The sequence below is a fragment of the Micrasema longulum genome, unplaced genomic scaffold, assembly GCF_059751315.1.
Source record: "Micrasema longulum isolate JH-2025_06_02 unplaced genomic scaffold, ASM5975131v1 h1tg002243l, whole genome shotgun sequence".
Classification (NCBI taxonomy): domain Eukaryota; kingdom Metazoa; phylum Arthropoda; class Insecta; order Trichoptera; family Brachycentridae; genus Micrasema; species Micrasema longulum.
Window position 1 is genome coordinate 51,928 of NW_028279402.1, and position 13,877 is coordinate 65,804.

Consider the following 13,877-nt stretch of genomic DNA (forward strand, 5'->3'; position numbering starts at 1 on the left):
ATAATCTCATTTTTTGTACAAACATCCCCAGAAGGGTACAAGAGCCCTCCCTTATCCTTCGATTGTATAAATTTGTGGTTAGCGTCGATTTTATTGGCAATTAATGCACTTACGCATGTATCATATTTCACCCGTTTTATTAAATATTGAACTACAAATCCAGCTATGTATGTTATTGATTGGTTAATATATTATGATAGATCACCTACTAGTATTTCCAGATCATCATCAAATAGCGCTAGATCAACTAGTGATCGCACGCCTGTGTCAATTTCAGAAAATCTCTGTCTTTCACAAGTTATGTTGATTTTTTGAACAGCTGAGAAACAATTTAAAATCGATAAATCTTTAAAAGCAGTACATTTACCAGTACCAAAATTCCTTAGTTCAGTTTTGACTAGAAGTTTTTTATATCATATATTGATATGAATTGTCTTTCAGTTGGGTTGTCATTACACCCAAAATGTGCACAAATATTACCAAAACATCATCATCATTCCCTTTCTGCACCTAATGGTGCATAGGGCACTGCATTGGAACACCAATCGCAGCGTATCTCGATCATTTTTGTTACACGAAGGTAAGATGATCAGTCTTACGCTTCAGGTACCACTAGTCCAGGGACTATGAAATATTCTAGTGTGAAAACACCCTTTTAAATAAATATTTCCTATCAACCATGTCGGGAATCGAACCCGAGACCTCTTGCTTGGTAGGCAAACGCACTGACAATGCATTTTGTTTTCGTTTGTTACGAGCGTGGCGTAAGGTTTTTGTATACTTTCCACGCAAACTAAAAGACCAGTAAAACCCCATTTTTTTCCTGCAATGAACTACTTTTATTCTATCTATAAGTTCAAGTGAATTCATGTTGTTTTGTGTGTTTTCAATAAATTAAAAAATATTTTGTTTGTTTCTTGCACAAAGGGGTTTTTAAAAATCAAAATGGTTAATGTTTTTAGAATTAAGCAAGTCAAAAATACTGTTAATCGTTCTTAAAAAAAACAACGGTACCATCTGAATTCTAAAAATCAAATAAAAATTATTCTTTGGAACAAAAATTTATTGCCTCAGCAACTCTTAATGAATAATTGTGATTCCAATTTAACTTTAATTTTTTAATTTAGGAAAAAATATGGCGCTGCCAAAATTTGTTGGCCAAGTGAAGATGTTCTTTTTCCTGGGGTTTATTCAGATTTTTAAAATGTGTCCACTTAATTGACCTACCCTCGCAATCCCTGAAAAATTCATTAGCCTGTAATAAATTTCTTATCAGTTTTAGCATTTGACATGCATTTTAAAATACCGACAGCGGTTTTGTTTAAGAAGTTTTGCAAAAAATAGATTTTTCAAGTACAAAATAATAATGTTCATAAAAATAAAATTTTATCTGCAGTAGGTTTAGAAACTAATTTTTATAATTTATTTATATCAATCAATATTTCAAAAACACAAGACACAATTATATTATATTTAAGTTAGAAATTAATATAATCGATCAATCGACTTATTTTAAAAATGAAATACTTATGTTCACATCACTATTTTTTTTAAACAATCGCATGCTAATGTCAGTTGACATCGCTTGACATTTTTGACTTATTTAATACAATATACATCACAGCGTTATGCACTAACTGATGGAATGAGATGCCGAATTTCAAGATATTTTTATTTTGGGTTGAATTTGTCCACAGTTTCACTGTACAACTTGGTATTTTCAAAATTTATAGGAGCTCTGCTTACGGTTACGAGTTCGAAGCGATTGTTGTGCCGGGCTTATCAAATTTCGTATTAGCTAAATTTTGACTAATGTTTGACACGAGACCACGCCCACTCCACACATCTAGGTATTTAATATATCTGTGGACTGGACTCTAAATTAAGAGCGGTAACTTCTAAACTATAAGGATTTTTTATATTTAAATTTCAACTAATTCTTTTATATCAAAAATTATTTACAACTGCAAGATTCAATTCAGATTTCAGAGGGTTAACTTGTTAGTAGACCGGAGAGCCATGTCACTCTACAGCCTCTGGTAAATAATGGGAAATGCTCCTTTCCAGTTCCTCACACAGCCCCGTGACCAGCGTGTGCTGGAGTCCCGAGGGCTCGCTGCTGCTGGGGGGCTCCCCGGGGGATTGCGCAGTGCGCGTGTGGGGGCCCGGTGGCGCGCCCTGCAGCCTGCGACGCCTGGCAGGGGGTGGCACCAGCTTGCTGGCCTTTGCCCCCGACGGCTCCAGGCTCTTCAGCGCCACCACCACCATGATTTTCAGGTTTGTGATTCTTTTGTCAAATCTGGGAAAACATAGAAATAACTTTGACTCCATATTCGTGTTCAGTTTGTGGGACTCACACGGAAATCAATTCCCGCTGTCATCTGACCAACTATCGCCTTGAGGACAGCGCAGAAGGTGAATCGTACATTTCAATTATGTAAACAATAAATTCTCATATTGTTAGGTTTCTGGCTCAAATCAGTAACCACAGATTTTTGGAAGTCTTCATAAACGGTATCAAATAATCATCATTTAAAAACTATAAAAATATTTTGTAAGCAAAAAATAATATTTTATAATATACAGCTTTCAGTTTAATTTGAATTGTTGATTTGGGATGCGCTTTTAACTTTAAAAGTGCAATATCTCACAACTAGTAAAACCAACTTGTGCCTGAAATCCAACGATATATTCTCTGTGTCCAGGTAGATGAAGATTGCGTGTGAAATAAAACCTGAATACTGGACTAAAATGTGCTCTTAGGTTAAAATCCTGAATAAGGAAATCGAGTGAATATAGTCCGCCTCGTAATGTATCAGTTGGGGCATTTGTCTACCATGCTTGATGTCCGGGGTTCGATTCCTGGGATGCTCGACATAAAAAATATTGATTAAAAAGTTGGTTCCACATTTAAAAATTAAAAAAATATATATTAAATTGAAAACATATTGTATGTAATTTTATCTAATATTCCCAAGGAGTTTTTGTAAAAAACTCATTAAGGGACAAGCCGATAACAATATTTACATACAGACGTTTTTATATTTTAAACTATAGCATTATTTAACAAAAGCTGAATAGAAATTATAATACTCTACAAAATAAAAATTATAAAATAAACATAATACAAGGTATGGAAATGAATTCAAAATTATATAAACATAATACAAGGTATGGAAATGAATTCAAAATGATATATACATAATACAATCTATAAAAGAAAAAAAAAAAAAATCTTAAAGTTTAAAAATGACATGTATGTGTATTCAAGCTGAACGAGAATGAGAGTGCAAATGTTAAAAAATTACCAGAATGAAAAAGTTTTTAAAATCAACAAAATATATGTACCCAATACAGGTTTAAAAAGTATGAAAAGCATATTAAAATTACATATACATAATACAAGCTAAAAAAGTATGAAAAAGTAAAAAATAATTTTAAAATCATTGCAATATTTCATGTTCCTGGACTGGCCCCTAAAGTCTAATACCCGTATGCAGAGACAAAACTTAAGGTAAGGAATGTACATTCTAATTTCAAATGCAGAGAATAACCCGAAGGTGAAGACAATAGAATGTACTTTCCTCACCTTAAGGTTTGTCTCTGCATACGGGTATAAGACTGATCACCTTACCTTCATGTAACAGATGATAGATATACGTTGCATTTGATGGAGTAATGTAGTGCCCTATGCACCATCGGGTGTGGATGGGGTATGATGACAATTTTTGTAGGTTGCATTGTGAACCTTTTTCTGGCAGAGTTTGGGAGACGAGTCGCTGGCAGGCAGAGAAATGGACCGTGCGCGGAGGCAGAGTCCAAGCAGCATGCTGGTCTCCTAACTCGGAAGTTCTTCTGTTCGCCACTGAGGAGGAGCCTCTGGTCTACGCTCTTAAATTCGCCAATGCCACTTTGTTTGCCGGTGTGTATTTTACAATGTTTCTTTTCTGTTGTACAAATTGCATCAAAATACCAGAAAAAATGTGTGTGTTTTAGTTTTGGGAATTTATAAAGATTGACAAATTTATTTAAATGGTAAATATTACCATAATAACCACTTATTGGCTTTTTAGTGTCTACCGGTTTTCGAGATGTACCCGTTTCTTCGTCTGGACATCAACTTGTTCGCGGCTATGCCAGTTTAAGCCGTCAAAATCGTATTTAGGAAATGCCGGTCGTCAGTCCAAAAGACATTGGTAGAGAAAAGACGGCTACAATTTACGTAAAACTGAAGTAATTACACATATGGTTAAAGGAGATATTGTGTCCCTATAAAAAACTGTCGGCAATGAAAGTGTCCCAGTATGTTAGTCAAATAAAATTGACTTGAAACCATCAACTGCGGTCCAATCGGAAGTAAAGTATAAAAAAAAAAATTATGATCCTATGATAAAAAAGTGTCTGCAAACATGTTAACATATAAATACTAATATGCGCTGTCACCATCACCGCAGTACACAAAATATTCACTAAAATATTTTACAACATGCACTGTTTAGAGATGCAACAACACCACAATGTTAATGATTTATTTAGTTTATTTCACACCTTAATAAAGGAATAGTTTTATCCTGAAACAGGTTGGCATAATTAAATTAGATTAATTAATAAGTTAAATATATAGAACAGGGGTGTGTGCACTACATGAACACTTTTAAACAATGCCTAACGCCTACCCTACTCAATTATCATAAACATATATCAAAATGGATTCCCAAAGAGTTAATATATTTATGATACTATTATTTATTATAAATGCCTATATGAAGTGCATCCCCCTGATTTGAGAAAACAAAAATCAGTATGTGGTTTAACTTGCTTTAATGTACATATATTACAACGATCGTAGATACACTGCAATTAAATCACCAAAGCAGTGCTCTTTGTGGCTTGGTATATACAATTAAGAGATGAAAAATCACTTTTACAGGGTGTTCTTTAAACCCTGTCACATCCGAAACCACGATGATCAGTATGAGCAAGAAGACATATTGGCACATTAAAATAAATTTTTAGAACGACTAAAATCTTAAAAAAATAAAATATTTAAAAAAAACAAATGGTTGCTTACTTCTGCAGGGGAGAAACGAATAGGGGGGAGGGGGAGTCTGATACACCATAAACCCCGCGACCGCGCCCCCCTCGCTTCTCCCCTGTAGAAGTTAGCAACTATTTGTTTTTTTAAATATTTTATCTTTTAAAATTTACTTTGTTCTAAATATTTTTTTAAATATGCTAATATGTCTTCTTGCCCATACTGATCATCCTGGTTTCGGATGTCGCAGGGTTTAAAGAACACCTGTTCATAAGGTTGGGGAAAAAGTAATTTCACATTTTTTGCTTAATTTCAATGCTTTTTACAATCATCCGAGATAAGTCAAATATGCCCTGTTCTGTTTGATAACTTTTTGCCAACAAGAATCTAACTTCATAATGCCCCTCTCGTAGATGCCCTTGTCCCTATTGGCAAAAAACTCGGACAACCAATTTTCATAGGCCTCGGCCAAATTTGTACCCCCAAGCACGTTGGCTTTTTTACTCTACTATGCCCTTTGCACGGCAATATTGATGTGACAATGGTCATTTTTCAGAACATAATTTCAAATTATTATTCTGCGAAGCATCATCTATATTTAATTATACCTCAGTGGCAAAAAAAATAAAATAATTTTATGTATTGTATTATCTAGTTCTAGTCTGTGAGTTCTGCTGATTCGTGAGTTGCCTTTCCCGAAACCGGAAATCTATCACAACACTATCATCGGTTGATTCGTAAGAACTTGTGACATAGTTCAAAGTAGTTAATTTTTATTAAAATATTTTTTCATACACTCTTGAGGAGCTTCTCCATACAATTATGCTCTAATTTTTAGCGCGTGTAAGAAAAAAAAATATATATTGAATTTCCCGTAGCACTGAACTTGGTCATTATTTTTTTGTTTTCAGAAGATAAGAATGTACCCGCCATTGCTGCACCAGTTATAGACCTTACCAAAGTAGAGTTGGAGGGGGGGGAAGTGGGTGGGGGTAGAGTCCTTGATCTTCTGTGGAGCCCTAAAGGTCACCACATTGCTATCACATTCAAGGAGTCACCGCTAGTTGCCATATTCAATATTAATATACAAAACACCTTGCAGATAACTCCTTGGTAAGCTAATTTCTCTTTTATTTTCCCCTCATTGTAGTGATCCTTTTTTATCAACTCGTCAATTACATCTGTCTCAGATTTGCATCCTCGTCTGACTTCACCATTCGTAACCCGAAAAGGCCGTTTCCACATAGAAAATACAATATTGTTTTGTCCCAGGACTCGACCATTGTCCACTTGTAAACATAAATTGAACGTAGTTATGCAGAAAGCAGGCCAGTCCACAATTTTGAAAAAATTATATATTGGTGTTATTGGGTGCAGTAAGGTCAATTCTATGTTCTGCTAAAAACAGCCAGGCCGCTTTCATACAAAACATTGTGATAATCACCTTCTGAAAATAGTAGGGGTCACCTGATCCCAAAAACGTACTTTACAGTACTTTAAAAATCATTAAAACTGGTCAAATACGCAATTGGATTCTTGTTTGTAATAAAAAAAACTAATGTATTCATTGTTTATCATTTGTTAAACTTATAAACATTCAAACTGTTGTGTAGATTTGATTATTGACTCTTTTCATAAAAGTGCTACTATCTTAGTTTCACTTTTCTATGGCTGGCTGCTTTCTGCATAACTACGTTCAATTCGTAGGACAAAAAATTGTCACGAGACATCGCTACCAAGATAGACGGACAGGCTATCTCCGCGGAAATAAATGCTGTTTTACATTAATTTATGCAGCGCTCACGTATGAACTGTGGCGTATGAGCAATGCGAAAAAATAGAGCTAAAGTTACATGTCTCGTTTTCAGTGACCATCACGCATAACAGCATATTAAATTTTTTAAAGTTTTACTATTTTTAATTGGCGCATAAATAAGTTCAACGTCAAAGTTATCGCCTATTAACTTTAATTAATCGTATTGCAAACTCCTTAAAATGAAAACGCACAATATAATTCGATATTCAATATAAAGTCAATACTGTCAATCGATACTGAAGTTTAGCGGTGGTACGTCACTATTGCAGTGTCTCAACAATAAAGTACCGCATTTGTTTATACACTTAACTGTCAATATTTACAGAACTTCATGAGCGTGCAAACCTCAAAAATCTTTCTTAAGTTGACTGTATAATAATACATCTATTTTGCACACATTTGTCCGAAGCTATGGTTCCCTAAGAAAGCATTGCTGTTATCTAGCGACTATGATATGCCACGATGTTAATAATTTGTTTTGTTTCCAGCTGTTTCGTATCCGGCATGGGCAATGAAATAGCCAACGTTATCGCGTTCCAGAACAACTTTGCGGAAGGAGCGTGTCTCACCATCGGCTGGTCTAGTGGGAGAGTTCAACACTTCCCGGTACTGTATTCAGGTGCGGACGCCCGCTAGAGATAAACAAGTAACTCCTCCGGTACATTGCAATCACCAAATAGATTTTTCAGATAAGGAAATAATTCTTTTATAATAATAGTTTCTGGCACAAGTTGGTAACTACAATTTTTTTTTAAATGAGGTGTCCTCATAAATGACGTCAAATAATCTTTGTTTACAAAGTAAATAAAAATGTTTTGTGTTTTATAAATACAAAAAGGAATATTTTATAATATTCAACTTGCAGTTTTATTTGAATTGTTGATTTGTGATGAGATTTTACTTTAAAAGAGCATTATCTCACAACTAGTAAAATGTAGTTACCAACTTGTGTCAGAAACCCGATATGATCTCCTTTGATCTTGAATCTGTATTAACACCGAGTGATAGTTACAAAACACACTATTTTTAACCCTTCCATACCCAAATAAATTCCTCTGGATATAAAAATATTTTGTATTCTATATCGAGGCTTTACTGACAATGCACCAAGTCATTAAAACATGTTCCGAGGTAATCACATTTAAAGCTTTTTTATTCTTTTAACGCATTATTTCTCCCACAGTTTTCTTTTTTTTTTTTTAAGGCTTTAAAAGAGTAATCTTCACTAGCAGGCAACAGTTGTCTATCGCCGACTGGTACATGTTAGGAAATTCGGCCCTTTGGGCCTTATTTTACTAGCCCTGCGGGCCTCAGTTGATTGATTAGGATGTCGGGCACAATAAAATTTTGCCCCTTTGAGCCTCTTCCTTATTTTTTGCTTCGGAGCAATCTAAATGTAATAAAGAAGAATCTGTCACTCAATAATTCTACTATCCACTCGAAATAAACTTTAAAACACAAAAGCCAATTTTGTTGGCATGCATTTCCCCACCGTCTCATTCCACATAAAACAATGGGCTTCTTTTTCTATAATATCGTAAACAGTTAAGTTGTACGTTGCGAGTTTGCGTTTATAATAAAACTGCAATACTTCTCCACAGGGACTGTTAAGTACCGCCTGTAAATCGTAAACGCCAACTACAGGGTTTATATTTTTGGCATTTTCTGCATTCTTTTTTTTCTTCACGCGGCATATTTTTATTTTGTAAATGCGTCTGGTGATTTTCGTCTATTGATTCTTCTTGCTGCTGATTGCTGTTTTGATATTCTAAACAAGCAGAGCATTGGTCCTTCTTGGGAACAAAAAAACCAATGTTAAATTAAAAATTGAAAATATGTCGGTATATATGTCCTTGAACTATATCTAGATGTTTAGATTCACAAAATACCAAATACATTCATAAAATAATAATAAAAATATTTTAAAAACATATAAGTAAAAATTGAATGTTACATTCAGGTTGTTTTTCTCTTAAATTTGAGTAAGAGTAAAGAGTTAATAAATAGAAAAGATAAAGAATATTAAATTTAAGTTGATAATTAAATTAGTAAAAATTACGAGAGCAAATTAAAAGTTTATCAGGAAAAGAAAACATTGACATTTATATTTTTGAACCAGTTTATAAATTAATATTAGTAGAAGAGAGGCTTAAATTATCATTTTCCGTTGTATCTATAAAGTATGAATTATACAGTTTAGGGGCGAGGACATTTACATGCCTCTGTCCTAGTGTTGATTTATGAAACAGAATCTCCAGCACTTGATTCCTTCTTTGACTATGGCAGTTTGGGTTTTGAGGGAAACAAGTTCTGACGATTTACAATAAATTTTAGACATTGGAGACAATACTATACTATTACTTTGGATATTTAGCTATAATAGTATCCAAATAGAAGTAAATAAAACAGTAAAGGTAAAAAAAAAATATTAAAAAAAAAATCACATTCCAATATTATGTATCTTTTTTGGGTGATACCGTGTATGTTGGATTTGATCCGACGTTTCGGCTACCATTGCAGGAGCCATCTTCAGGGAAAACTGTGTGTTTTATAGATAAATGTATGTGTTTATGTACTAGTAATTTGTACCGTGTCACAGTCAGCAGTAGGCACATTTCTAGTTTTGTAGGAAAGAATAATTATGTTTATGTACTAGTAATTTGTACTGTGTCGCAGTCGGCAGTAGGCACATTTCTATTCGTTTTTGTCATATGTAGTGCTGGGAATCATGTTGAATTTAATTTAAGCCCGTCGTCTTTGTTTATATTATTTGGATGTCTGTGTATTTCAATTGCCTCTTTTATTATTTGTGCACTATAATTACTAGGTTTATGTAGAATTTTTGGTTCAAAGGCGAAAAAATGTCCTGTGTCTATAAAGTGTTCCGCTATTGCGGATTTGTCTGGATGCCCAAGTTTACACGCTCCTTTGTGTTCGTCAATTCTCTTCTTTGCTGTGCGCCCTGTTTGTCCAATATACACTTTATCACATCCTTGGCAACTTAGGCATTAGATGTATGCTACTTCTTCTCTGGTTACTTCTTTAGTTTCATTAATGAAACGTATTCGGATAGGTCTGCAAAATCTTACAGAGGAAGGGACTGGATTTTGCCATATATTTTTTTTTTGTTCTTCATTCATGATGACAACCAATCTTAGAGGGACAAGGGAGCTTTGAAAAATACTTGCATCACTGTCAGTATTGTTTTGAAATTTTTGCTTACACTGGGTCTGTTGCGAACCGTCACAGCCCCATTTCGATATCAAAACCATATTTCTCATTTCTTCCTCAAAACACGTTTCTACAACTTCTGCGACATGTTTATAAAGACGTAATGCAGTGTGGTCAAGTAAGGCTTGAAGCTGGACATTGCAGCAAGTTTCGGTTACTTGTATGGATTCGTTATCAGGATAACACTCCATTTTCGCCTTTTTAATAAGGGAATAACATGGATAAATGCTCTTGTTAGCACCATGTATAACTTCCCACTGTCTCCTGGTGAATTCACCTTCAACAAAGATCGCCAGTGCCTCTTGTGGATTATGTTTTTTAACAAGTATATGCTTTTGATCAGAACTAACAGTTTTGCGATACTTATTAGCTCTGGTGGGCGTGGAAGTAATTTATTTTATTATTTGTGACGCATCAATATTGCCTGAAGAGCGCTGACTTACTCTAGCTGCAAAAGTCAACTCATCAGACTTGAACAGAGGAAGCAATTGTGAGGAGAGAGCTAAAGTAATAAGAACAAATTTTACGAAGTATTATAATAATGAAGGTCAAGTAGAATTTCAAAATCGGTTCATATAGTTACATTATGATTATTCACCTACCTAGATACAATATAACCTCAATATGTATAATAATTACTGTGTTTTATTAAAATACCTATCTAATGAATACAGTAGGTAGATACTTACCTACTTACGTCAATACGACACTTAATTACCTGTATAATTAATAATAATTACTTACCAATGACTCATCTGTCAAATCAGGCGTTGAGCATAAAGAAGAAATTCCAGTTCGAACTTCCTCTTGGCCTGAAGTGAACTGCAGCAAATTGTAATACCAAAGAGTTGGCACGTAAACCTCATCTGTCGATGAGCCTGTTCTTGTCGACTGGCGTATTTTGCGCAGCTCGCGCCTGTATGAGTTTCTCATGGATTCATTTATTTTTCTAAATCGGCTCCAGAATGTATTTCTTTACATTTTTCAATTAAATGTTGATAGGCTGTGTTGCGCAATTCACTGTTCATAAACTCTTTTCCTTTGACCTTCCATAAACATGGATATATTTTATAAATACCTATAAATTCTTCCCAGAATATTTTATTCTCATTAAAACTCATTGTGAAAAATCCTCAACAATTTAAGCAGACATCCGTACGCGTTGCTGTCTCTCCTGCGTCTGTGCACAAGCAGCCCGCGGTAAGCATTCATGTTTGGACATGTCTGTGCCCGCGCGGACAAAATGAGATCGCGCGGACTTGCAACAGGCAGTCTGCCGGACCGCCTGCAACGGTACTACACTTGACGGACATCGCACAGACCTATAGTAGCGAAGTCCGTCGGGCGTGCATGCGGGCTCAGTGAATTCCCCGCTTTAAGCATTAGCTAATAAATCTTCACAAAATTTTTCATCATAATTCACAAAGCATTGTGTGGTTTGTTTTGTGGTCTCAAAGTCTGGACTAGCCACACAATAAAGCCCCATTTTTTTAGAGACGCATTTGTATTTGCATTTGTGCCATGAATTTGGGGCTCGGTTACCTTACCTGTAAAATATTTATTTGCAGATGATTTCTTGGTTGGGCATTTTATTTCGACTATATAGTCATCACACACAGCATCTGGAGAAGCTCCAAAAACTAGATATTCTGCTAAAATTATGAACCCACATTTCCTTAGTTTCTTATTTGTTTTCTTTAATTCTTGGAAAACATCTTGTTCTTAATGTCGACCTCATTTCATCCCTTCGGTCTCTACAATTTGGGCACCTAAAATGTTTTCAACCAACGAACCATCAATTATTTTGCAATGTGCAGCTTCGTACATTTTGGATGCTGTAATACCTCCAAAGCGTAATTTATGCTATAGCGCGCAGTTGGATTTTTTACATGTAATTTTTTCAGCATTCTTGCAAGATGGCGTGTTAATATTAGTCTTGCAGTAATTGATGAATTGTTCATCTGTAGATCCAATTTTCCTATATGAGAAATCATCCATCAAATGCATTATTGTTAACTTATCAACGCCTGTTGGTTCATTAAAATAACCCATCAAAATGACATCCCTTGTCTCAGGGTTCACAGTGTTTTTCACTAAATTGAAAAGAAATGAACCATCACCTTTTTCTATTACAATAGAATTTTCGGTACTTAATTCTTGAGCGGTAATACATTTAACGGAAGATCCAATCTCAGCCATCTTTGAGCGCTTCCAGTAGCACTCGGTTGATGTTGCAGATGGTTCCTCACTTCGACGATGAAGCCATGACAAAAGAACAACGGCGTGCTTGCAACCTCCTGAAAATAAATAAATATTTTTGCTTACTTTTAAATAACTGGTCCTACCATTTAAATATGATGTCGGACTTACAATTCTATGGATTACATGAACATGTTTTATTCTTTTCACTCAAGTCACGAGAAAGGTTCAGGTAAAAATCTTTTAACTCCTTTTTAAAAGCTGGTATGCAATTTAAAAACTGTAAAAAGCGTCAAATACGGTTGATTTCAATGTATGACTATTTGCATCTGTTTTACACCTTTCTTGTCTTCATATTATAAAATATTAATCTGGGATAAGTTAATCTGATGGACAAAATACTTGTTTATACCGAAAAGTTTTAGTTGCCCATCAAAAATATAATAGATATTTCAAAGTATTTATTATGACAGGTTAAAAATTGAAAATAATATAATAAAAAGGTTTTATTCTTGCTTTCTCTAAACAAAGTACACGTCAGATGATGTGCTTTTTGAAACACTAATAAGTCACATTGCTACTAACCCCGAGCCGCTGGACAATCTTCACATATACAAAACTCCACAATTTCCCCCCTTTCATTACATATCAAAGTGACAGAATATGCTTTTTGGCGTACTTTATGCTCCGGTGTGACACGTGCTTTTACAAAACACAACGCTCCAATTCGTTTTACTTGCACGTATCCAATTGCATTATCGCCATAATTTTACCCGGACGACCTGTGTAAAAAAATATACAAATTTACTCTACACCTAGTACCAGTGCAATCTATGTTCTCAATAGGATATATTGAGGACTCATCATTGAGGGAATGCTGATAATCTCCAATCTTATTAATAATAGTATAATAATATATTTTTTTTTTTTTTGTATATATTTTTCGAATATATTTTGTATGTCTTAACACGGAAGTTACAATAATAAGTAAGCAATTAATCATACTTATGTTTCGGTGGCTTGAAAGTAAATGTGCTTTAAAATAAATTAATATTTTGATATTTTAATCTAAACGAATTCATATTTTAATCCATAATATAGTATAAATCCTTTAGTGGGTTTTAAAAAACAAAGATTCGCTAATTGTTTTTTTAATTGTAATTCGTTTAGTTCAGTATCCATTTAAACTTTAAAAATTAAGTTAGAGCTATGATAAAAACGTTACTAGTGTATAGTGTTAGGAATAAATATATATGAAGAATTATAAAATGTATAACTTATGTCGTTTTGTGATTAATAATGTGATATAAAAGTCGATGAAACAATGATTCTTAAAACGTAATTTATGTTTTGTTTGGTGAACTATCGTACTCGGTAAGGAATACTTTTAAATTATTTAGTTTTTATCTCATTTATTAAGAAATAGTGTTTTATTTCAAGACAAGTTATAATAGTCAGACTTAAACGAGATGCACCGGTACGCTAATGAATTATCCAGTTTTATTAATTACTTTTTCGGCGCTTGACCCAAAATACGTAATAGCTGCGCGGATGGGTCGTTGCTTTCTAATGACGAAGGCGGGGGTTCGAATCTTT

At 34.3% G+C, this 13,877-nt stretch overlaps 1 protein-coding gene across 2 annotated transcripts in view; it reads left to right on the forward strand.

Annotated features, from left to right (window-relative positions):
- The window catches only part of LOC148272672 (aladin-like), a 74,916-nt gene that overhangs the window by 2,869 nt on the left and 58,170 nt on the right, over positions 1–13,877 (forward strand). Inside the window, exons 3-6 of one of the 2 annotated variants that reach the window (XM_088239738.1) lie at positions 2,068–2,277; positions 3,762–3,922; positions 5,947–6,148; positions 7,340–7,509. In XM_088239738.1, coding sequence (XP_088095864.1) covers positions 2,068–2,277; positions 3,762–3,922; positions 5,947–6,148; positions 7,340–7,487 — 721 coding nt within the window. In that variant the 3' untranslated portion in view covers positions 7,488–7,509. Of the gene's footprint in view, positions 1–2,067; positions 2,278–3,761; positions 3,923–5,946; positions 6,149–7,339; positions 10,718–13,877 lie in introns of those variants that run through there. The other variant, XM_088239737.1, reaches the window with a different exon arrangement.